Genomic DNA, 25,560 nt, shown 5'->3' on the forward strand with positions numbered 1-25,560 from the left:
TGCATAATCCGATGTCTCCTTTCTGCATCACGGGACGCAAGATAAAAATTCGGACACGATGGAACGCGACGCGCTAAGTGAGCAGCCGAGGGAAAGGCAGTACGGAGCTCGAGAGAAGTGCATCGCGAAAAAAAATCCTCGCGAGATCGGATGCCGCTCGAAGGAGGAGGAGGAGGAGGAGGAGGTGGTGGAAGGGGAGGATGAGAGGAAGGCAGTAGGGTATTTTGTTCTGGTTCTTTTGCCGCGTACGAAGACACGGAGGATCGACAAGTGCGGCCGTACGTGGGTACGCGATAACGATCGATCGCGACGGCCTTATACCTCTCGTTTCTTCCGTCTCGTCTCGCGCCACCTCGCCCGCGCGGGCTCCTCCACGATTCCTGGGCGCAAACGATATCGAATTTCATGTGTGTACCTAGGAATGCGGGACTGCGCCTCGCGTAACTCTATACGTCGGTCACGCACGGAGGATTCGCCCGTGTTACCAGGATTGGCCCGGGAGCGTGCGTCTCGTGTTATGCGTGCGTATACCGCAAGGATGATCGGAGACGGATTTACGAAGGGGCGGATGGATCTCCTTCGCCGGTAACAAGCCTCATATCCGGCCGCTACGCGAGCGGATTTCTTCAACTTCCTCGAGAAAGCAGAGAGAGAATATCGAAAGTCCCGGTCGTCCATTCCCTCGATACGCGTTCCAATTTTTGCAACAGCATATAAGACTAGATACTGTTGTCTATACTATATACGTATGCGAAAGTTTTATTTATATTATACATTTATGTATATATAAATAATTTTTTTTAAAAATTATTGAGAGTAACAGAATGAAAGATTTAACGAAACTTTTATTATAAATAAATTTAAAATAATATATCAAATTTTTTACTACGCGCACGTAAAAACGAACATAATTACTTGATATCCGAAATAATTGTCATAAAATATTATGCGCAATAAATTACAATTACACTTTTATTCCAAAGGTTAAGATGTGCGGGATATAGAATTAAATTAAATTTTGCAAGTCTTATATAGAATTTATTATAATAAGATTATATCGGACGTGTGCTACAATAGTGGCGAGTGCAGGATACTGCGAGATAGTCTGAAGACCGAGTCTGCCCTTGGCTTCGTTGCGCATTTTTATGGGGCTGCAGCTCGGACGCTGGACGCGCATCGCGGCCTTACAACGATGAATGTGCGATGGATAGAGAGCTCGACGGTCGCTTCGCTTATACCCATTCTTCTTATGCATTCCGTAGGCATACGTTTGCGAAGAAAGGCGCGCCGCGATACGCTATGAAAATTATCAATCGATAAAAAAATCGCACATCCGGGAAGCCGGTTGTTCGATATTTAATTTGCCTCGTGTTTCTTGTGCCAAAAATTACATGTCAATTCGTGTTAATATTCTAATTTGTTCACTACTATTGATTTCCAAAACTCAGACTACAATTCGAAATAATAGAGGAGAAGGTGGCATTTACCACTCATTTACATTTTATATAATAACTTCATTAATAATTAAAATTTTTACTTGAAAACTTTTAACGCGCGGTTTTATATTAGTTAGTACTCTTCAATAAAATCAAAACTCAAAGTTATGACACATTTGTTTTATATTATTATATTTATTCCACATCTAAAAAGAAACATGAAATTAATAGTTGAATATCATTGTTTTTGTTATATAAAAGATTCAATGCAAAAGTGTCAATGAAATATGTAGGAAAACATTAAAAGAAAAAGACGTTTAATTTAAAGATTTATCTTACGTTTAAAGACATTTTGTGCGCCCGGAGATTTAGAAAAGTTCTAAAAACTTGTCTGATCGCATTTACTCGTGGTCCTTTCCAAGCTCGTTTTTTACGTGGGATAATTTTGAGGGTGGCGACCGAGCCGTGACCATCACGAGGGAAAAGTCTGGAAGAAGGATAGTGGCATCACGATTCCATTTTGGTCGCGTTTCTTTTCGCGCTCCTCGCGTTTCGCTTCGGTGATCGCCTCTTGTTTTACACATCGAAAGTCGCAAAAGTTCTCTCGGCGCCTCACGAATATATATTTATTTGTTTTATATATTTATCTTTAGTACACATTAAAGATATTTTGATTCAATGTGATACTAACTACAAGTTTTGGAAATTTGAAAACAACAGACTTCTTAGATTTATTTTTCTCTTTTCAAATCAGTGACAAAAAATTTTGATCGTGAATATCTGAATTTTGATTTCAAAACAAGTTTTTTAAGAAAATAACTGTTATTACAATAGAAATGTCAGGGCCGATTCGGATGACCTGATGAATTACACACTCGAGTAATTTTTTGTCTGCCTACGTATTGATTTTTTGAAATCTCGGAGTCTTTCTCGACGAGGCGTGCAAGTTTGGGCACGCATAATTGCAAGCGATTGCGGTCTTTAGATATTGTCTCGAAACGACTCGAGGTCACCCCTCTTGCCTAACAAAAGGCAGTTCCCACGCAGGTACCTAAATTTCGTCGGCCCTTCCGCTGGCGGCTTTTTTCACTGGCGACAATAAGTCGATGACGTCGATATGTGCGACATCCCTTTAGCCAATCAATTATCAAGCAAAGGAATGAAGAGTGGGATTTGAGTGGGGACTGTGGAAAATTCGGCATGCATTGCGTCAGTCTTTCGGTTACTTTTCTCGAGTTCGCATGCGAATACATTGTGACTGAGTGCGATTAACGAAGCGCTATCTCATTTTCAATAGTTTGAATCTCAGTGCGATTAGCGAAGTGCGATTCAATACAGAGACAATTACTACATCTTTCGGCAATTCCGCATTGATCAACAGTCATCTCTGGGAAGGCAGTGACCACCTGCAGCACTATTCACGAAGGAGACTCCCTGACGTGCTGGGTCAAGGACCGTTGGTCGTTTACCAGATAGTGCTTTACTTTCAACTAAGCAGGGAAGTTTCCCACCTTCTAATTGGATCACTAGTATACAAAAATTCATGGTTTACTGAATTACGGTAGGCTACCCCTCTCATCCGCAGATCTTGGCTCACCTGCGTCCTTAGGCATCTTGAAAAACTCTCGCCTGTAGGATTGATCTGCCGGACAACCAAGAATCAGATCAATGTTTTGATATCATTATTTTTGTAGAGAAAGTTAATGTGTATTACTTAGGTTGAATTTTATCCAAAGTATCATATTAGATTTTTGTGACTATATATTAATAATATGTCATATATGTATCATTTTAGTTGAATTTAATGAACAGTATTATCTTGGATTCATTTAATAAATAAATGTATGTGATTTTTTCCAACCATGAAGATATATAGCACTTAGGTCGAATTTAATTAAAAGTACTATCTTGGATTGCAATTTTTTTCCTTAAAGAAAAACCATACTTGGCGCCTCTTTTTTAGTTTTTTTAAAAAGGTATGATTGTGACAGCAATTTCTTAAGCGAGAACCAGACAGCGCGTCGTCCAATGCAAATCAATGTTCGAGCCATCCGATCGAGCTAAAGCAGCGAGACTTGCGACATTGCGACAAAAATTTTTACGACTTCCAGCAATTGTTTTTGCAGAAATCTTGATTATATTGTTATACCGAAAATTTTATATATTTGTTAATTTTAACAGTGACTGTGTCTCGTTTTTATTATTCGCACGCCGGGGCTATCTCGTTTTTTGGTTATTTCCGCGATAACAAAGTTATAAATAGAAAAAATAACGAAAAATAATTTTACTTATCGAATTTAATTTGAAATATTAGTTGAACGTTTTCTCAATATTTTGAAAAAAAATTAATTCTAATTGCTACTACAATTTAAATTAACAAAATAACGTCAACTGCAGGTGTTCCCAAGCGGTCATCCATTCAAGTACTAACCATGCTCAACGTTGCTTGACTTCAGTGATCGGACGAGAACTGGTTTTTTTTAAAAGATGTTTATTTTATCCAATTATACAGTGTTTTAATATATACAGTAAGTTAATAAACAAATTTAAAAACTATTTCTTAATTTAATACTAATATCACTGCGGGCTCGACGAGAACTGGTATCTCTAACGTGATATGGCCGTTGACGAAATATATTAATACTTTTAATTTTTACAGCTATTTTATAAAATATAACAAATATGTAAAATATTCTATGTGTATAAAATTATATTAAAAGGTGTACTGTATAAATTACTACAACTGTTTTAATATTAAAATGAAAATATATGTATAATATAAATTTAAATTATACTGATATTTAATTATTTTTTATATTACATATTGATAAAATATGGAAATTTTTTAATTAGATTGGGATATTTTTAAATAAAAGTATACTTCTTTACCGTATATTTTTGAAAAAAAAATTAATTTCAATTGCTACTACAGTTTAAACTAGCAAAAATAACATCAACGGCACATGGTGTTCCCAAGCGGTCACCCATCCAAGTACTAACCATGCTCAACGTTGCTTGACTTCAGTGATCGGACGAGAACTGGTATCTCCAACGTGATATGGCCGTTGACGAAATACATACTTTTAATTTTTACAGATATCTTATAAAATATGACATATATGTAAAATATTCTATGTGAGTACGTATAGAATTATATTAAAAAGTGTACTGGATAAATTACTACAACTGTGTTAATATTAAAATGAAAATATATGTATAATATAAATTTAAATTATACTGATATTTAATTATTTTTTATATTACATATTGATAAAATATGGAAATTTTTTAATTAGATTGGGATATTTTTAAATAAAAGTATACTTCTTTACCGTATATTTTTGAAAAAAAAATTAATTTCAATTGCTACTACAGTTTAAACTAGCAAAAATAACATCAACGGCACATGGTGTTCCCAAGCGGTCACCCATCCAAGTACTAACCATGCTCAACGTTGCTTGACTTCAGTGATCGGACGAGAACTGGTTTTTTTTTTTTTTTTTTTTAAGAGATGTTTATTTAATCCAATTATACAGTGTTCTAATATATACAGTAAGTCAATAAACAAACTTAGAAACTATTTCTTAATTTAATACAAATATCACTGCGGGCTCAGTTCGAGCTTCTCTCAGTAATTTACACTTTTCTTTTTAGGCTATATTTTAAAAGTACTCTTTCTTAATCGATAATTGCCTTGTGACAATAGTCACTGCGAAACAATCTTGCTTTGGCTTTTTTTTTTTTTTGGTGTTATCCGAAGAAAAAAGGATGATAAAAAAATTTTCGGAGCGATATCACATTTTTCTTTTTTAAATTATAAGTAAATACTTAACCTAAATCTTATCCTAATCCTAATTTTAAGAGGGGGGGGGAATATATACATGGGGGTGGTAAGGCTGTTTCGCCTTTACAATTTTGATCTACAATGCGTGCTTAATTATCTAGCCACCAGTACTTATCGGTTTTACATCTGTATTTGTCTGTTTCGTCTTTGAGTGGAAGTGCCGTACTATATTTTATTTTGTCTTTGTTACCTATCTCTGTACAGTCTGTGTTTGGGGTGTATGTTACTTTTTTAATATTCTTATGTCTATATATATGGTAAATTATCGGTATGTTATTTTTATCTTGGATGTATCCTTTTGCGTCTAAGAATATGAAAGCTTCCGGTGGAATGTATCCTGTGTTTAATGTTTTTTCATGGTATAATGGGTTAGGATATAGTGCGCCATAAATTAGACTATTTTGTCGTATTTTTGCTATGTTGGCAAAATGGTCTCTGGTCAATTTTAATATGAATGAGTCTATTCTTTTTATGTCTGCTTTGTTATATAGTGTTTTGTTGCTAAAATGTTTTTTATAATTTGATTCCGGAGTTTTATACATATTGAGACATGCCCTTAGGCATTTTCTTTCAAATATTCTTAACATTTCCATCTGTGACGCGCTCATATTGTACCATATTGGGCATCCATATGTAATGATCGGTCTTATTAGTAGTTGGTAGCATATGAGTTTTATTTTTCGGACGAGAACTGGTATCTCCAACGTGATATGGCCGTTGACGAAATACATACTTTTAATTTTTACAGATATTGTACGAAATATGAAATATATGTTAAATATTCTACGCGAGTATTGTATAGAATTATATTAAAAAGTGTACTGTATAAATTACTACAACTGCTTTAATATTAAAATAAAAATATATGTATAATATAAATTTAAATTATACTGATATTTAATTATTATTTATATTACATATTGATAAAATAGGGAAATTTTTTAATTAGATTAGGATACCTTTTAATAAAGGTATACTTTTTTACCATACATTTCTGGAAAAAAAAAACAATTTTAATTCCTATTACAGTTTAAACTAACAAAAATAACATCAACGGCACATGGTGTTCCCAAGCGGTCACCCATCCAAGTACTAACCATGCTCAACGTTGCTTGACTTCAGTGATCGGACGAGAACTGGTATCTCCAACGTGATATGGCCGTTGACGAAATACATACTTTTAATTTTTACAGATATCTTATAAAATATGACATATATGTAAAATATTCTATGTGAGTACGTATAGAATTATATTAAAAAGTGTACTGGATAAATTACTACAACTGTGTTAATATTAAAATGAAAATATATGTATAATATAAATTTAAATTATACTGATATTTAATTATTTTTTATATTACATATTGATAAAATATGGAAATTTTTTAATTAGATTGGGATATTTTTAAATAAAAGTATACTTCTTTACCGTATATTTTTGAAAAAAAAATTAATTTCAATTGCTACTACAGTTTAAACTAGCAAAAATAACATCAACGGCACATGGTGTTCCCAAGCGGTCACCCATCCAAGTACTAACCATGCTCAACGTTGCTTGACTTCAGTGATCGGACGAGAACTGGTAGATTTTTAGATTTATGAAATAGTTTTATTGCTGGTAAGTGGAGTACATTATTGTTTTATATGAGACGTACGTTAAAACTATCAAAAGTACGTTCTAGATTTATCTTACTGTTGTGTTTTGAGCGGTACGGCCTTTCGCTCTCGTCGCTGCGTACAATGTTTGTTAAATTGTAGAATAATCGATGTATTTAAGGATTTATTTAGCTTATTACAAAATGTAATTTATAGCTTGTATGTTTTCTTAACGTGTTATTTTAGCGCAAAAAAGTGCGGGTCCAGCTGATGCCGTGAAAAAATCGCTATATCTTGTCTTATTTTATTACTTATAATTAGGTGATTACTTACTAACTAGGTGTTTTATGAGAATGGGTGTGTACGCGATTGATGAGATGAATATATTTACAGGTGATATTTTAATGAGCTTGATGTGATGTATTATGTATATAGGTAACAGTATCATATTCGCTTAATTACGTTTAGTACTAAGTGTGGGAGTAACTACTGACTTGATGAGAGTATTAGGTAAGTATTGAAGTATTTTATATATTATTATCTTAATGAGGTAGTTGTTTTTGGGCATGTTTCTTTGGTAGTATAGTACTTATAATAGTTGTAATATTACTTTTTTTTTTTTTTTCCCCTCCCTTCACTTGGGATTAGTGTGTGTGTGCTTGTGTGCTTGTGTGTGTGTGTGTGTGTGTGTGTGTGTGTTTGTTGTGCTGTCAATCTGTTACCTTTGTGTGGTATTTTTGGGTCTTTCTCTTTCTATCTAGTTTTACTTTTATGCTTCTGTTAGCCACCAGTATCTATCTTTACTTTTATTTTTTTTGTTTTTAGGTATATTTGGGATGGACGTTTCATATTTCCACGAGATGTTGGAGTCCTGTATATTTGAAAATGGTAAGTATTTAATTTTTTTATTGTTATTATGCCTTGGGTAATGGTATATAATTGGTATGTTGTTTTGGTCTAATATGTATCCCATTTGGTCGAGGAAGATGAAACCTTCAGGTGGTATGTTACCGGTTGTTAGTGTGTAGTCATAGTATAATGGATTTGGGTATAGCGCGCTAAATACTAAGCTGTTCTGTTTTATTTTTCCTACTTGTAAAAAGTGTTCTCGGGTTAGATATATCATGAAATTGTCTATTCGTTGAATTTCTGCTTTGCTGTATAATGCATTGTTGGTTACATATTTGGTATAGTTTGATTCGGCAGTTCTATTCATGTTTAGACATGCTCTTAGGCATTTTCTTTCGAAGAGGCGAAGCTTCTCCATGAGAGACGCACTTATGTTGTACCATATGGGGCAACCATAAGTTATGATTGGTCTTATTAATGCAGTGTAGCATATTATTTTTACATCTGTGTTTAGTAGTTTGGAGTAGAAGAGTCTTTTTAAACTCATGAATGTGTTTGTTGCTTTTTTTAATTGTGTGGTTACATGATTTTTGAAGTGTAGTCTCTCATCGAGATATACGCCGAGATATTTAACTGTATTTTTGTGTGGGATGGTCTGAGATTCGTCATTTTTGGGTCTACTTACTATTTTGAATTTTTTGTAGTTATTTCTGACGTTGCGATTTGCGTACATTAGTGTGGATCTGAATAGGATGGTTTCACATTTATCTATATTTATTTTTAAACGCCAGGTCTCGTAGTAATCTTCTAGTTTATGTACAATGTCGTTAAGTTTTTTTTGAATATTGGTAATCCAGCGGTCCGCCACATATACAATTACATCGTCCGCGAAAGCTATAATTTGAGGGTGTTCTGGTATATTTAGATTAAATAATTTTAGCATATCACTTGTAAATATGTTGAATAAGATGGGTGCGTTGACTGTTCCTTGTTGTAGGCCGTTTTGTAATTCGTATGTTTTATTTGCCATTACTTCTCCGTATGCTGTTATGAGTTTCCTGTTTTTTAGCATGTTCCAGATTAGTTTTGTCAGGTTTTTTGGGAATTCTTTTTTTATTAATTTGAATAAGAGGCCTTCAAGCCATACAGTGTCGAATGCTTTTTCAAGGTCGATTAGGCATGCTCCTATACAATTTTTCTTGTTCAGGTTCCAGTTGATGTCCGACGTTAATTTGTTTATAGCGTGGATTGTGGATAGATTTTTTTGAAATCCGAATTGTGATTCGGGGATGATTTCTTTTTCTGCGCAGAAACTGGTTATTTGTTCATTTATTATGGTTTCGTATACCTTGCTTATATTTGGTAGTAAGCTTATCGGTCTGTAGCTATCTGGTTTTTCTTTATCTTTATTTTTTTTCTTGATTGGTACTACTTTTGCTATTTTCCATTTGTTTGGGAAGGCGTTATTATTTAGGAGGTTGTTGAATAGTATTGTGTATATGTTAATTAATTTTCGTGGTATATGTTTTAATACTATGTTGGGTATGTCGTCTAAGCCTGTTGATTTTTTGTTGTTTAATTTTCTGAATATTTTTATCAGCTTTTTTACGCTTATAAAAGGTTGATCTGGTGCTGGGTTGTCAGATGTGTTGGTGTTGTTAAAGTTACAAATTGTTACATTGTTGTTTTCGTCTTGTTTTATTTCTTTTATAAAGCATTTTATTTTTTTATTAATTATTTCGTTGAGCTCTGGTTTATTGTTGTCTCTTGTCCCATTGTTTATGCTAGCAAAGTGGGCTCCCATTATGTTTAGCTTATCTGTGTCATTGGAGATTGTTATCTCATTTTGATCGTCTTTTTTAAATTCGTTTTTGTTGATACCTGCGTTCGCTAGTAGTTGTGAGTCGTAGTCCAGTTTTAGTGGGTCGGTTTGTGCTATTTCTTTTTTCCTGAAAATTTTGTTAATTTGAGGGAACATATTCGCTGATTCTTTTTTTGATATTTTTGATATTTTGTTTTTCCAGTATTTGTTAATTGATAATGTGAACTCAATTTTTAGTTTTTCTCTGATTTCGTTTAATTTCTGTTTCAGGTTTTCCGCTTGTTCAACGTTGATATTTGGCCAATTTCTCCGGTTGTGATGGATTAAGGTGAGTATTTTATTTTTTTGTTTTTGCAGTTTTTTGATTTTTTGGTTTATATATGATTCCATTGTGTTTTTGTCTTGTATTTTTGGTATGGTTTCTTCCATTGTTGTGATTATTTTTTGGTTGCATTGGTCAAGGTACTCTTCTACTTCTGTTAGAGTTAGATTTTTGTTGTTAGGTATGGTGTCTGTGATTGATTCTTCTAATTTCTTGGTGAATTTCGACGAGAACTGGTATCTCCAACGTGATATGGCCGTTGACGAAATATATGCTTTTAATTTTTACAGATATCTTAGAAAATATGACATATATGTAAAATATTCTATGTGAGTATGTATAGAATTAAAAAGTGTACTGTATAAATTACTACAACTGTTTTAATATTAAAATAAAAATATATGTATAACATAAATTTAAATTATACTGATATATTTAAATCTCTTTTATGTTACATATTAATAAAATATGGAAATTTTTTAATTAGATTCGGACATTTTTTAATAAAAGTATACTTCTTCACCGTACATTAAAAAAAAAATTTCAATTGCTACTACAGTTTAAACTAACAAAAATAACATCAACGGCACATGGTGTTCCCAAGCGGTCACCCATCCAAGTACTAACCATGCTCAACGTTGCTTGACTTCAGTGATCGGACGAGAACTGGTAGATTTTTTTTAGATTTATGAAATAGTTTTATTGCTGGTAAGTGGAGTACATTATTGTTTTATATGAGACGTACGTTAAAACTATCAAAAGTACGTTCTAGATTTATCTTACTGTTGTGTTTTGAGCGGTACGGCCTTTCGCTCTCGTCGCTGCGTACAATGTTTGTTAAATTGTAGAATAATCGATGTATTTAAGGATTTATTTAGCTTATTACAAAATGTAATTTATAGCTTGTATGTTTTCTTAACGTGTTATTTTAGCGCAAAAAAGTGCGGGTCCAGCTGATGCCGTGAAAAAATCGCTATATCTTGTCTTATTTTATTACTTATAATTAGGTGATTACTTACTAACTAGGTGTTTTATGAGAATGGGTGTGTACGCGATTGATGAGATGAATATATTTACAGGTGATATTTTAATGAGCTTGATGTGATGTATTATGTATATAGGTAACAGTATCATATTCGCTTAATTACGTTTAGTACTAAGTGTGGGAGTAACTACTGACTTGATGAGAGTATTAGGTAAGTATTGAAGTATTTTATATATTATTATCTTAATGAGGTAGTTGTTTTTGGGCATGTTTCTTTGGTAGTATAGTACTTATAATAGTTGTAATATTACTTTTTTTTTTTTTTTTCCCCCTCCCTTCACTTGGGATTAGTGTGTGTGTGCTTGTGTGCTTGTGTGTGTGTGTGTGTGTGTGTGTGTGTGTGTTTGTTGTGCTGTCAATCTGTTACCTTTGTGTGGTATTTTTGGGTCTTTCTCTTTCTATCTAGTTTTACTTTTATGCTTCTGTTAGCCACCAGTATCTATCTTTACTTTTATTTTTTTTGTTTTTAGGTATATTTGGGATGGACGTTTCATATTTCCACGAGATGTTGGAGTCCTGTATATTTGAAAATGGTAAGTATTTAATTTTTTTATTGTTATTATGCCTTGGGTAATGGTATATAATTGGTATGTTGTTTTGGTCTAATATGTATCCCATTTGGTCGAGGAAGATGAAACCTTCAGGTGGTATGTTACCGGTTGTTAGTGTGTAGTCATAGTATAATGGATTTGGGTATAGCGCGCTAAATACTAAGCTGTTCTGTTTTATTTTTCCTACTTGTAAAAAGTGTTCTCGGGTTAGATATATCATGAAATTGTCTATTCGTTGAATTTCTGCTTTGCTGTATAATGCATTGTTGGTTACATATTTGGTATAGTTTGATTCGGCAGTTCTATTCATGTTTAGACATGCTCTTAGGCATTTTCTTTCGAAGAGGCGAAGCTTCTCCATGAGAGACGCACTTATGTTGTACCATATGGGGCAACCATAAGTTATGATTGGTCTTATTAATGCAGTGTAGCATATTATTTTTACATCTGTGTTTAGTAGTTTGGAGTAGAAGAGTCTTTTTAAACTCATGAATGTGTTTGTTGCTTTTTTTAATTGTGTGGTTACATGATTTTTGAAGTGTAGTCTCTCATCGAGATATACGCCGAGATATTTAACTGTATTTTTGTGTGGGATGGTCTGAGATTCGTCATTTTTGGGTCTACTTACTATTTTGAATTTTTTGTAGTTATTTCTGACGTTGCGATTTGCGTACATTAGTGTGGATCTGAATAGGATGGTTTCACATTTATCTATATTTATTTTTAAACGCCAGGTCTCGTAGTAATCTTCTAGTTTATGTACAATGTCGTTAAGTTTTTTTTGAATATTGGTAATCCAGCGGTCCGCCACATATACAATTACATCGTCCGCGAAAGCTATAATTTGAGGGTGTTCTGGTATATTTAGATTAAATAATTTTAGCATATCACTTGTAAATATGTTGAATAAGATGGGTGCGTTGACTGTTCCTTGTTGTAGGCCGTTTTGTAATTCGTATGTTTTATTTGCCATTACTTCTCCGTATGCTGTTATGAGTTTCCTGTTTTTTAGCATGTTCCAGATTAGTTTTGTCAGGTTTTTTGGGAATTCTTTTTTTATTAATTTGAATAAGAGGCCTTCAAGCCATACAGTGTCGAATGCTTTTTCAAGGTCGATTAGGCATGCTCCTATACAATTTTTCTTGTTCAGGTTCCAGTTGATGTCCGACGTTAATTTGTTTATAGCGTGGATTGTGGATAGATTTTTTTGAAATCCGAATTGTGATTCGGGGATGATTTCTTTTTCTGCGCAGAAACTGGTTATTTGTTCATTTATTATGGTTTCGTATACCTTGCTTATATTTGGTAGTAAGCTTATCGGTCTGTAGCTATCTGGTTTTTCTTTATCTTTATTTTTTTTCTTGATTGGTACTACTTTTGCTATTTTCCATTTGTTTGGGAAGGCGTTATTATTTAGGAGGTTGTTGAATAGTATTGTGTATATGTTAATTAATTTTCGTGGTATATGTTTTAATACTATGTTGGGTATGTCGTCTAAGCCTGTTGATTTTTTGTTGTTTAATTTTCTGAATATTTTTATCAGCTTTTTTACGCTTATAAAAGGTTGATCTGGTGCTGGGTTGTCAGATGTGTTGGTGTTGTTAAAGTTACAAATTGTTACATTGTTGTTTTCGTCTTGTTTTATTTCTTTTATAAAGCATTTTATTTTTTTATTAATTATTTCGTTGAGCTCTGGTTTATTGTTGTCTCTTGTCCCATTGTTTATGCTAGCAAAGTGGGCTCCCATTATGTTTAGCTTATCTGTGTCATTGGAGATTGTTATCTCATTTTGATCGTCTTTTTTAAATTCGTTTTTGTTGATACCTGCGTTCGCTAGTAGTTGTGAGTCGTAGTCCAGTTTTAGTGGGTCGGTTTGTGCTATTTCTTTTTTCCTGAAAATTTTGTTAATTTGAGGGAACATATTCGCTGATTCTTTTTTTGATATTTTTGATATTTTGTTTTTCCAGTATTTGTTAATTGATAATGTGAACTCAATTTTTAGTTTTTCTCTGATTTCGTTTAATTTCTGTTTCAGGTTTTCCGCTTGTTCAACGTTGATATTTGGCCAATTTCTCCGGTTGTGATGGATTAAGGTGAGTATTTTATTTTTTTGTTTTTGCAGTTTTTTGATTTTTTGGTTTATATATGATTCCATTGTGTTTTTGTCTTGTATTTTTGGTATGGTTTCTTCCATTGTTGTGATTATTTTTTGGTTGCATTGGTCAAGGTACTCTTCTACTTCTGTTAGAGTTAGATTTTTGTTGTTAGGTATGGTGTCTGTGATTGATTCTTCTAATTTCTTGGCGAATTTCTCCCAATTTGTTTTTTTATAGTTGAATTTTTTTGTTTTTGTCTCGTGTTCTTTCATTATCTCGTGCTCTTTCTCTAGTGATATTTGTATTTTTACAGCATTGTGATCGCTGTCGTAGATTATATTTTCTAGATCGTGGTCGTTATTGATGTTATGTACTTTTAATCTTGTATCCAGTAGTACAATGTCTATATATGAGTTTCCATTTGGGTATGAAGGGTATCTTGTGCTTAGCATTTTCAGTTTGTATTGTATGTTGTGTGTTTCTATCCATCTTTGAAACATTTCTCCTGTGTCGTTGTTATTTGCATTTTTCCATACTGTGTGCTTAGCGTTTAGGTCGCCTGCAATAATGTAGAAGTTGTTCATTTCGTTTAGTTTCAGATGACTGAATAATCTATTAATTTGCGGGATGAATTCTTTATGGTATCCACTTCTTGCGTATACTGCTATAACGTATAATGATTTTTCATTATTCGTGTCTAGTTTGATGATAGTGTTTTCAAGTATTTTATTTTCGTTATTTTCAGGTAGTGTTATTTTTGTGTAATTAATTTCTTTTTTTATTGCTATAGCTGTGCCTCCTCCAATGTGTTGCTCGTTCCTGTCGTTTCTGATAATGTCATACTTTTCGAATCGTAGTACGTGTTGTTTGTTGAGCTTAGTTTCATTTAGCAGTAGTATGTCTGGTTGTTGCGTGTTCATTATATTTAGTAGTGATGCTCTTCTTTGGTTTGTGACTATGGAGTTTACGTTGATTGATAGGATTTTTAAATCTTTTAGTGTGATTTTGTTTTTTCTTTCTTTTTGTCTATCCATGGGATTCCTGCGTTTGTATAAGTTTTTCAAGTAATGATGCTATTGTGTTTATTTTATTCGTGTTTGCTTCCACTATTTTCTTTAGATTTAGGTGGTTATTTATTATTTCCTTCATCATGATTTCTATTGTGGGTTCAAAATTTTGATTATATATCCTCTTGTGTGTGTCGCTTGTGCTTGTTCTGGCTAGGCTTGTGTTTTCAATTTCGATTGTTCTTGGTAAGTTTTTGGTAGCTTTAGCGTAGCTAAGATTGTGAGTGGCAAGCTTATATTCTTGTTTTGGTTCTGCTTGAATGGTGTTTGTCTTGGTGTATTGTCTGTTGACTTCTTGTGATGCTACTAGTCTTTTTCTTATTTCGCTTATTTTAGGGCACCCTTTATATGAAGCTGGATGGCCATAATTTCTGCAGTTAACGCAGAATAGTTTGGACCTTTCGTTTATTTGTTGTGGCGGACTGCTGCATTTTCCCGGTTCATGGTTTTCCTCGCATTTGACGCACCTGTAGGGTAAATTACAATTAGCTGCTGTATGTCCTAAACGTTGACATTTTTTGCATTGTATAATTTCCTTTCGCATTAATTTTTCCCATTTTATTTTTTGATGGAATATATGTTTTATATTCTTTACATTATTTATTTCACTTGAAGGGGACAACTGTACTATGAATATTGGTAATTTTTTTTTTTCTTTTCTTGACTTAACTGTTGTGAGTCTATTTACTTTTGTAAAGTTAACATTATTAATGCGTAGGGAATTTAGCTCGGTTAGGATTTCTGTTTCGTCATAAGAGTTATTTAATCCTCTTAGTACTAAGGTTATCGGTTTTTCCGTCTTGTGTGTGTATGTGTAGTATTTTGTGTTGCAATTTTGTAAAAGTGTCTTTGTAGCTTGAAAGTTATCAAAATTATCTACCTGTAGGGTATGTTTTGATTCGCTTATTGTTTTAATATAAAAATTTTTCATGCTACTTAGGCTAGATTCTAATAATCTGGTGGTGTCCTTCGGATCCTGCTGGATGATGTTGATGATTGGTGGCCTAGTCCTTCTAGTTGGTGTTCGAAGGTGCGTCTCCTCATCTGCTCTCTTTGCGTTTACTGCTGGACTTGTGGACGTCTCCGCTGCTGTTGTTTGTCCTGGTTGAGCACTCTGTGGCTTCGTTGCGTCTTTCTTTCCTCTGGTTGTTTTTTGTTGGTTGTTTTTATTTTTCAGGTAAGTTACAAAGTCTTCTTTTGCGTGGCTTTGGTCGACCGTGTTTTCTTCTTTTTTTTCTTCTTGGGTGTCGTTCATTTCAATGTTATTTAGTATCTCGAACTTGTTGCTCGTTTGGATGTTGGGTAAATATTGCATTTGTGTGGCTGTTGCAATATTTTCCCTATTTTTGTTAGATCTTATTTCGTTGTTTAGCTCTTGGATTTCGAGCTTTAGTCTTTGATTTTCTTCTAGTAACTCTTTTATATTTATGTTGAGTTCGTCTGTATGGTTTAGGTTTGTTATGTGTGTCCTTTCGTTACTTGGATTTATATTTTCTTTGTTCCTTGTGTCTCTTGGTATATTTAGGTTAGGAGACGGGTTCATTTTTTTGGGTTTCCCCATGCTGATGTTTGTTGTAGTGCTTTTTCTTTTTGCAAGTTTTTTTTTTAGTTCGTGATTGATCAGAATAATTTGGTTATCTGATATAACTTTTTGTTCGTTTTCTTTTTCAGGAACTGTTGGTGTCTGGATCTCTCGTTGAGAGGTTATCTCGCCTTGGTGGGCGTGAGATTCTTCTGCTATTTGGTACCAATCTACTTGGTTACTCGTGTGGTAATCTGCTTCTCCTTCTTTTTGTGTGAAGGAGTCGCGATCCGTATCCATAGGTGAGTTTTCTGCGAAATTATTCGCCAATGTGGGCTCTCTCTTGCTCATGCGTGCAATCACTCGCACTGACTGACGAGAACTGACGAGAACTGGTATCTCCAACGTGATATGGCCGTTGACGAAATACATACTTTTAATTTTTACAGATATTGTATGAAATATGAAATATATGTTAAATATTCTACGCGAGTATTGTATATAATTATATTAAAAAGTGTACTGTATAAATTACTACAACTATTTTAATATTAAAATAAAAATATATGTATAATATAAATTTAAATTATACTGATATTTAATTATTATTTATATTACATATTCATAAAATAGGGAAATTTTTTAATTAGATTAGGATACCTTTTAATAAAGGTATACTTTTTTACCATACATTTCTGGAAAAAAAAAAACAATTTTAATTCCTATTACAGTTTAAACTAACAAAAATAACATCAACGGCACATGGTGTTCCCAAGCGGTCACCCATCCAAGTACTAACCATGCTCAACGTTGCTTGACTTCAGTGATCGGACGAGAACTGGTATCTCCAACGTGATATGGCCGTTGACGAAGTATATGCTTTTAATTTTTACAGATCTCTTATGAAATATGACATATATGTAAAATATTTTATGTGAGTATTGTATAGAATTATATTAACAAGTATACCGTATAAGTTACTATTACTGTATCAGTATTAAAAGAAAGATATGTTTAATTAAGATACACGGTAGTGTCTCGCGCCAAGTGAACGCGCGTTTCCATTTTTACTCTATGGTGCCTTACGAGTGGAGTATTGTAACGCAAAGACCGAATTTTAAATTTTTTATTTAAGATACGTCATCGTTGTTCATGTCCAGTTGAAGTCAACACTAGAGGGCATTAAGATTTATCTATGACAAGTCTCTTATAAAGTGTTGATGTATACTATATATTAATTGATATGATAAATCGCTGTCATTCGTGATATAATCGTTTTTTGAGAGTAAAATATAAATATTAAGTGATATAGCTCTAAATCGTACGGTTAATAATTTCTTATACAGATATATCACTTAATATTTATATTTTACTCTCACAAAACGATTATATCACGTTGACTTCATGTCAGTGTTGATTTCATGTACTGGACATGAACGACGATGACGTATCTTAAATAAAAAATTTAAAATTCGGTCTTTGCGTTACAATATTTTTACTCGTAAGGCACATAGAGTAAAAATGGAAACAGTTTTCTTATACAAATCAAATCCAAGCTTTCGATTGAGCCTAATTAGAACTCGATCGGTTTAATCGTTATTGAGATCTGATAATCTCAGGTGCTCGTAAGTCGCGTACATACTCGTGTATATATACGCGGGGCTGTCTCGCGCTGCGCGTTGTCTCTTGATATTTGGGATACTTTTTCACCATACATTTTTCCATAATGTATGCGAAATTAGCAGAAAAGAGTTATCGAACCCTTAAATCTTACCAGTGAATCACCGGAAAGGACCACTTTTTTACGGTAAATTACCTCGATTCTGGTCATTACAACAATCCCGATGTTTCTCTCGCCCGCGAGCCACGTTTTGCACGTATTAAAATGCAGGCTCCACTTCCTCCGGCGCGGTAAATGCACCGGCTTACAAAGTGGATTGGCTTTCCTCGGAAGTCGGTCTTCTTTATCTGCACGACCCTCAGCGACTTTACATGCCGTACTGTTTTACAGAAAACACACGGAACACGTGCGTTTCCCGGTCGGTGGAATGCGAACAGATTTATTTCGCGTGAGTCTTTAGTGCGGAAATCGTTGCTTACTTTTTTTTCCTTAGTAAACTTAAAGTGCCCATTACTGTTGCCGATTGGCGTGTCATTTTGCGAAACAGCGCACGCAATACAAACGAACAGTTTCGTCGGGCTAGATGAATGGAACGATCAAGAGAGGAAAGTCGTTAGTCGGGTGGAGGAACAGGTGCAGAAAGAGGAGGAGGAGGAGGAGGTAGAAGGATGAGACGCGTGGAGCAGGAGGCGGCGTGTCAGAGCCACGGACGGCGTCGATGTGTGTTATTGTGTTGTATTAATTATGAGCGACGTAAGGCGGCGATTAAGCCGGCAGAAACCAGAGGCGACGATTTAGCCGATGCATTCGCACGCGCGCGTTTCTTAAGATTGAGCGATAACGACATTCCTCCGGCGCGCGATAATGTATCGCGCGTTTTATTAGTTGCTCTTAAAATGGCCGCGCGATCGTTCGTACACGTCGCGTTAACTTTACGGCCTCTCCGAAAAGGAAAGGAAAGTACTACGCCCGGGCTGATTGACTTTTTCAATTGCGAATGCGAAAGAGGCGTCCAACCAATATGTCGTAGACAGTTCAATGGGGAAAAAAAACGACGTTCTGCAGATACGATATTTATATTCGCGCCGATGTGTACAATTCCTTTTCAGGAATATGACGGATAACGATCGGTGCGTTCCTTATGAGGAAGATAATTCCAGAGGATCGAGAGTTACGGCGAGATAAAACGGTACTGAGACTCACGTATTCCCGTGTCGAGGATACGGTATATACACATCCGTCGATAAATTCGCATTAATTCGGATAAGAATGAACACCGGCCGTCCCAGCGATTTATCCATAAGCGCTCGCTCGCTCGTTCGCCCGCTCACTTCGCTCGGTCGCGCGATCGCGAAGGGAAGTGGGAGGATAAGATGGATCGTAATCTACGCCTGCGATACGTAAAATCGTTTCTCGATGTTTACGCCTCGTCCCTTCCTGCGAGGGGGGGGGAATACCTTCGCTCGAGGGCGACGCGATCGGTCGCGTGCGCGATTCGACTCTCTCGTCGTGCTATATTTCGTCCGCGCCCACCGCGGATCAGCGTCGATCGTTAACGTTTTTTTTCTCCACCGTTCCTCGGATACTGCCTCTCTTTCGCTCTCCTATACGCGAATACGTTCATCCACGTCGTTTCACCCCTTGCGGCACCCCTACCTCCCCTTTCCGTATCTCGGCGCACGAATTCCCAGTCGACTCCGACTCGAGGGAGGGACGGCGGGTTCGACTGATTCGAAGCGGAAAGTGAGTTTCTTTCCACGGGAGTCCACGTTTCTCTCTGCTACCCTTTTTTTTTTCTTCCTCTTCCACGCGCCGTGCGAAAGTAAGCCATAGGCGCAGCATGTCTCACCCAAACTTTGTACTCGGTTCCGTGTAATCAAAAGATTTATTTATTTCTTCTTATATACTTATCTGCAAAGATATATCTTCTTTTGTTTAAAGCAAGTAAATCTGAAACTGTATTTAATTTCGTATCTATTTTACTATCTTATTAACTGTATCTACGTCTTATTACTTTTCAATGCCTACACATCACAGTTAGAAACACACGTTGCTTCTCTTCATTTGTTGTACATATCCTGATTTGTTTTAGAGATATATATATATATATATATATATATATATATATATATTTAGAGGTATTGAAAATAAAGTACGCCTATGAAGCGGAAACGCACGTGCACGTCTCCAGACGCACCGGAGGCGGCACTCAGCCTTCGGGATAAGTTCGTTAGGGACTACCCGCCGCTGTCTTCTTCTCCAAGACACTCCCGAAGGACGAAGGGTCCTTCGGAACTTCGCAAGACCTCGGCCCCGGACTCCGCGCCTCTCTTCTCGACCGCCTGTCGTCTAATTTCCAGCGCTTCGACGGCCGTTTAATTTCGAAAATTTACGAGCCCTTCGCTTCTTCTTCGTCGCGCGTGAAGGACGCGATGTAGAGTAATGGGGCATAATTAATGCGATCTTTAATGCGCCAAGCCACGTAGATGTTTACTTCGAATTATTAGTCGCTATGTTAATTGCCGATGATTAAACGGTTGGTGTTTGTCTTGTTGAAACACTGAATCTTATATTTCCTACAGTTTTTTTTTATTCTAAACAGATCTTTCATTCCCTCCTCAGATTTTTAATGTGATAAATTGATGGTGCGAAGCACAATATCGTGTATATTTTTGATGGTATTATCTCGTAAAGAGCCGATGTTTTTTTTTCCATCTTAATGACGGGAATACATTTGAATTGGACAAATAAAGCGGAACCTTTGGTGCTACATGCACCATCCGAATCTTTTCCTAAGGTCTAAACTTTAGACACATCGTAAATCCAATTAGATGGGATTTGATTCATTAGCATCTCTATTTTTCTTAGCCATAAGCGAATTAATTTCTCTTTTGTATATGTTATATTTATCCCTTTAGTCACAGCAAGGCGAAAAAGTGTGTATATATTTTTTTTCTTTTTTCCTTCTACGTAGGGTAAGCCAGACGAATTAATTTAGGTGCGCTCGAGAGAAAATGCAGCTCTCGATCGACACGCGATGGCATCGATCAGTGCAGCGGTATGAATCGACACTTAGATTACTCGCATCTTATCTTCTTGCTGAAACGGCTCTCTCTCTCTCTCTCTCTCTCTCTCTCTTTCCCTTCTTTTTCTCCGCTTTCCCTCTCTCGATACAGCCGTCCGCAGGGACGACGACTCGTCAGGCAAAAAACGTGGCCGGTCAAGCGACCAGCCCTGCACCGGGCTGGAACAGCTTCGCTCCTGAGATCGCACGACTTGAAGAATTCCGATTCCCAGGAACTTCGCGTCCAGGAAATAAGCGTTAAATCAGTCGCAACGCCATGACCGAAGTGAGCAATAATTTCTAAATTTATTAAATAACTTTTAAATCTTACGGCTGTTATACAATTTAGATCGGTATTTAGGTCAATTCCTCTGCGCTTTTTTTTTAAGAAAAATTGAATTCTTGTAGAAGAAGAAAAGAATTAAGGTAAAGCAGATGTGGCAATTTTCTGTGTGACGCTGAAATGTGCACGCTTCTTTTCAATGCATTGTATGCGATAAATGAATAAGCCAACATAATTCTACGTAAAGTATGGCCGAAATTGGGGACGCGAGTCGTGGCAGCAAAATGCTCAATTAGGACTCTGTCGAATCACTCTTGAGGTTTAGTGAGAGCCGTCACTCGCGATTGTTCACGGGAAAAGTTGGCCAAGGCCCGGCAGACTCGCCATGGCCGGCCTTCGGCAAAGTTCCGGCACGCATCGATTTACGATTCGTGCGATTTCTCTCGGAGGGATCGTCCCGTCGTCGTCGTCGTCCCCGCCGCCGGAAAAACGCGCGAATGGCTCGTAAATTCACCGCAATGCTTGATTTGAATTCCTCCCTGTGATAGCTTGATGCGGCCAATAACTGTCCACATATCGTATCGTCTTATAGCTTACGCTGATGCCCACGCGATAAATAAACGCATTCAGGATTGTCTACGTCCTCCCCCCTCCCCCCTCTTTAATCGGTCTTTCCCTTCCGTACACGTCCGTTTTCCGTGCCAGCCCCCTGGACTCCTCGTAGTCAATCGATCGTCCGAGGCAATCGACTCTCGACGAGGAGGAGCGAGCGAGGATACGGGCCGCTGCGATTTACGAGTCACTGGCTTAAATCTCGTCCCCCGCTGATCCTCCTCTTTCAGGTAGCTTCTTACTTAGGCCCGGCCCTCCGCTTTCCGCTTTGAATCTCCGCTACGGAGAGAAATCATGGAGAAGGGAGAGAGAGAGAGAGAGAGAGAGAGAGAGAGAGAGAGAGAGAGAGAAGGCGAAAAGAACCCGGGGGTTAGTAGTCGCACCCTGTCGTCGGCGCAGCGCGGCTCGGGGAAAACCCCCTAACGATAAACCCTCTCATCGGCGACGGGCTTATCGCCTTGAATTATCCGGAAAGCCGCGCGCGCACCTCAGAAGGAACGTAGGGAAGAACAAGTGTATACGTTGCTTTGAGCTCGGTGAAGCGGTTACAACCTGCGGAGGAGAGATGCCGGTTACGATATAGGACGGCATTCTCGGCGGGACGACGTCAAATCGTCTAGGGACCGATCTATCCGCGGATTGAAACCCGGGGATTGATCGGTTCGATCGTAAGCTGCTTGAGGGCGTCGACAAATTGACTAAAGGAAACTAATACTCTCGGTGATTATAGAGGGATGATTATAAATTGCGATATAATAACATTGTATTAAGGGGTTGATATCGATAATGTTGCTTATGTGACTCTTTAAAATTTACCGTGACGAAGACATTAAGAAAGAGGATATGTAATCTTCTAATAGTGAAGAAAGAAGAAGAGAGGAATAGGAGATAATAATAATTAATAATTATTATTATTTATAAATAGTAATTCTTCTACAAACTTACTGGTCCACGGCAATTGAAGGCTCGTATTCCCTACACATTTAAAAATCACTTTTCTGTTTTAGATCATGCACAGAATTTATATTTCTAACGTTTAAACATTTCCAACGATAAAGCATTTAAATATCTATTATATATGATGATTCCACGTATTTCTTAGTATTGACGTGTGAAGATTTGTTATTCGAAGGGTCACAGATATTCAAGTTCATTCGAATATCTACGACGCTGAGAGGCTACCTAGGGCATTAAATATGAAGAAACTTGTTGTATTTCTTTTAACGTACTGAATAATAAAACACGTTCGGCTAACCGAGGAAACGTGAAGGTTAGTATATACATCGAATATACCTCGTTTAATTATGCAGCGTAATATAAATTGCGTAAAGGTTGAGCAATCGTAAAGGTAGAGGTCGTATCGTCAATTTTCACTCGCGCAGAGAGACTGATCGTCATTTTATCTTACAATTAGTAGATCTAGCATAGATATTCTAGCTATAAACGATTGAAGCCGCCTGATCTGATGATGCTTTTAAAATTATTTTCATGCCGATATATAAAACATCCTTTAAGATCACCGTAGATACCGGATCAAAGTCGCGAGCAGCGGAAACGAGAGCTACTCATCCGTAGAGAGATGCCAGCTTAGATACGTAACATTTTTGTTGCGAGGTTGTTTCACGTCAGGACGGCCATTCAGTAGACAATTTTCGAGCAGTAATGCGGTTTCAAATTCTTCTTAACGATCGACTTTTACGACGGTTTTTCGACGAAATTGTCGTGAGATACGATCGATAGCGCCACAGATAAACTCACGTTTTGAATCGTAGAAAGCCAGTTTGTCGTTTAAAAAGCTGTTTATAACGGTAGTCAGAAGTTTAATACATAAATTGATATTTTTATGGCGTTAACACGAGATATAATGCTGGTAAATACATTTAAACAGCTTGAAATTTATTCGTTATTAATAAGAAATGGACGGAACTTAATTTAGAATAAATTTTCATTTTAAGTACCTCGATAACAAAATATTGATAAAAAAGTGACTATAAAAGTATTAGGCAAATTGAAAAATAATACCACTTTTTCCAAATTATCTTTTTCTAAATGTACACAGAAGAAAAGTAATATAGCCAATAACATATGTAATTGCGGGCTGCCAACTACATAAAATACTCAATACAATAATATTTGCTGTTAATGCAAGTACAATGTTGATGGACTGCAATATCATATATTGTTGTATTGATTATCTTTGTAGTTGGCAGCCCGCAACTATATATCTTATTGGATATATTGCTTTTTTTCAGTGTAGTTTTGTTAATATTTATTTAATAATATAATTGCCAACTATAATTATCTATGATAGTTGTCTACTTATTAATTAAGAAAAACTATTTGACAATTATTTTGTAACATGATGATGCTCAACCGAGCAAAACAGATGCAACAAAAAATTAAAGAATTTGAGAAATACTTACTTCCTCTTCCACAGTACTTTCTTCGTTTAACTCTTTTCCGATTACCGGAACACTTAATAAGTAAAAGAATCAGTAAGAGCGAGTGATGTTCGTGTAAATTCTTTTATCCATATTTTGCACCAAAGCCGATTATATTTGAGAGAGAAATTTTAGAAAAATCAATTAACAAGCGAAAGATTACAGAAAATATGTCGATTATAATATCGAACAAATAAGTTTCAAGATTATCCTGTAGTGCTCCGTCGCAGCAAGCGGCGCTGTTCACATTGTTCGCGTCCATCCGGCGGGCGCTTTTTGTTCGTCGGCGCGACCTCGCGGATTCGTTCATTCATTTTATCGTGTCGACCGGCCGAGAGAGAGAGAGCGGTGCGCTTCGACAATTTATCGCCAATAATAACGCAGCCGGCAGTCGCTTGCGCTCGTCAAAACTTTCTTACCCGATGGGCATACATATATCATGGCGGGGCACACGGCTGGGTCCCGCTGTCTCGTCCCGTGCCGTCCTGAGGGCGGCTAAGTTTTCCGTTTAATAAGTCGCTGCAATTTTTCACCCTTCTCCACGAGAGCAGGCCCCTGAGCGCGTTCCCGTGCTTCCGAGGGATCGGGATCTCCCTTTCTCGAGAGGGAGACAGAGAACGGAGGGGCCCTCTCCTCTCACGGAGGAAGGGTCGATTCGACTTTTCCCGTCAAACTCGCGTTAAAGTCGTCCCCGTGTATTATGGCAACGCGCCACGTTCCGCATGGCAACGATTATGACTTTAGCCGTGATAATTCGATAATAAGACTCGCCAGATTCGCTTCGATTCGCTGAGAACTTTTCGTATTCCTTGGCACGGAGTGTAAGTAACTGCTAAGATATGTACAAAGTAGGGTGAGCAAGTTTATTCTTTTAAATAAACAGCGGATTTTTTAATTAGAGATACTGTAAATTAATTTAATACTTTCCTGATAATTATACAAAAATGTTTTATAAAAAATTATGAAAAATCTGTATACGAGATATAAAAATATAGTTGTATTTGTAATAAGAGTTTAGTTTTTAATTATCAATTAGACATAATTTCTTAGCTCTAAATTATATCTGAAGTATATCTTTGTGTGACTAAAGTCTGAAACAAGGTTTAAATATTTTGGGGGGGGGGAAGTTGATTTTTAATTATGAAGTGCTTTAATTCTAATAACAAAAGTCTTGAGGTATATTCCTTTTATTTAATTTTATGTTTTAAACGTGCTGCACTTGGACGTTTTTTATTATGACTATCTAGTTGAATTCTTTCTTATTATAGAAAATAAATGTTACGATTGAGTTTGAATGCTTTTCATCGAAAGAGAGCGATATCAGAAAATGGAGACGTTAATGGAATCGAAGCCGACTTAAAACCTTTGTGGAAATGTCGGCGAGGCCCT

The 25,560-nt window shown here is 36.1% G+C and overlaps 3 protein-coding genes and 3 non-coding genes across 7 annotated transcripts in view; 2 read left to right on the forward strand and 4 right to left on the reverse strand.

Moving 5' to 3' along the window:
* Positions 1-25,560, forward strand: part of LOC105831232 (protein prickle) — a 168,814-nt gene that overhangs the window by 46,659 nt on the left and 96,595 nt on the right. The gene's annotated exons all lie outside the window — the stretch shown is intronic.
* On the reverse strand, positions 4,388-4,506 carry LOC118645432. Its single transcript, XR_004963125.1, has one exon. It is a non-coding gene; the product is annotated as a 5S ribosomal RNA (ribosomal RNA).
* On the reverse strand, positions 6,329-6,447 carry LOC118645440. The gene has a single exon (XR_004963133.1). It is a non-coding gene; the product is annotated as a 5S ribosomal RNA (ribosomal RNA).
* Positions 6,765-14,585, reverse strand: LOC118645271 (MATH and LRR domain-containing protein PFE0570w-like). 2 transcript variants are annotated; one of them, XM_036286029.1, is made up of 2 exons: positions 13,769-14,585; positions 6,765-10,085 (listed from the first exon to the last, which is right to left on the reverse strand). In XM_036286029.1, the coding sequence occupies exons 1-2, from the start codon at positions 14,479-14,481 to the stop codon at positions 7,646-7,648; spliced, it is 3,153 nt and encodes a 1,050-aa protein (XP_036141922.1). In that variant the 5' UTR covers positions 14,482-14,585; the 3' UTR covers positions 6,765-7,645. The 2 variants fall into 2 exon arrangements, with proteins under 2 accessions (XP_036141922.1, XP_036141923.1); XM_036286030.1 differs by having other exon boundaries at positions 6,765-10,079; positions 13,763-14,585.
* The window catches only part of LOC118645274, a 32,606-nt gene continuing 22,637 nt past the window's right edge, over positions 15,592-25,560 (forward strand). Inside the window, exons 1-2 of the mRNA XM_036286039.1 lie at positions 15,592-15,658; positions 16,300-16,452. Coding sequence (XP_036141932.1) covers positions 15,612-15,658; positions 16,300-16,452 — 200 coding nt within the window. The 5' untranslated portion in view covers positions 15,592-15,611. The remainder of the gene's footprint in view (positions 15,659-16,299; positions 16,453-25,560) is intronic.
* On the reverse strand, positions 16,901-17,019 carry LOC114255636. The gene has a single exon (XR_003626858.1). It is a non-coding gene; the product is annotated as a 5S ribosomal RNA (ribosomal RNA).

The sequence above is a fragment of the Monomorium pharaonis genome, chromosome 4 (assembly GCF_013373865.1).
Source record: "Monomorium pharaonis isolate MP-MQ-018 chromosome 4, ASM1337386v2, whole genome shotgun sequence".
NCBI classification, from domain to species: Eukaryota; Metazoa; Arthropoda; class Insecta; order Hymenoptera; family Formicidae; genus Monomorium; species Monomorium pharaonis.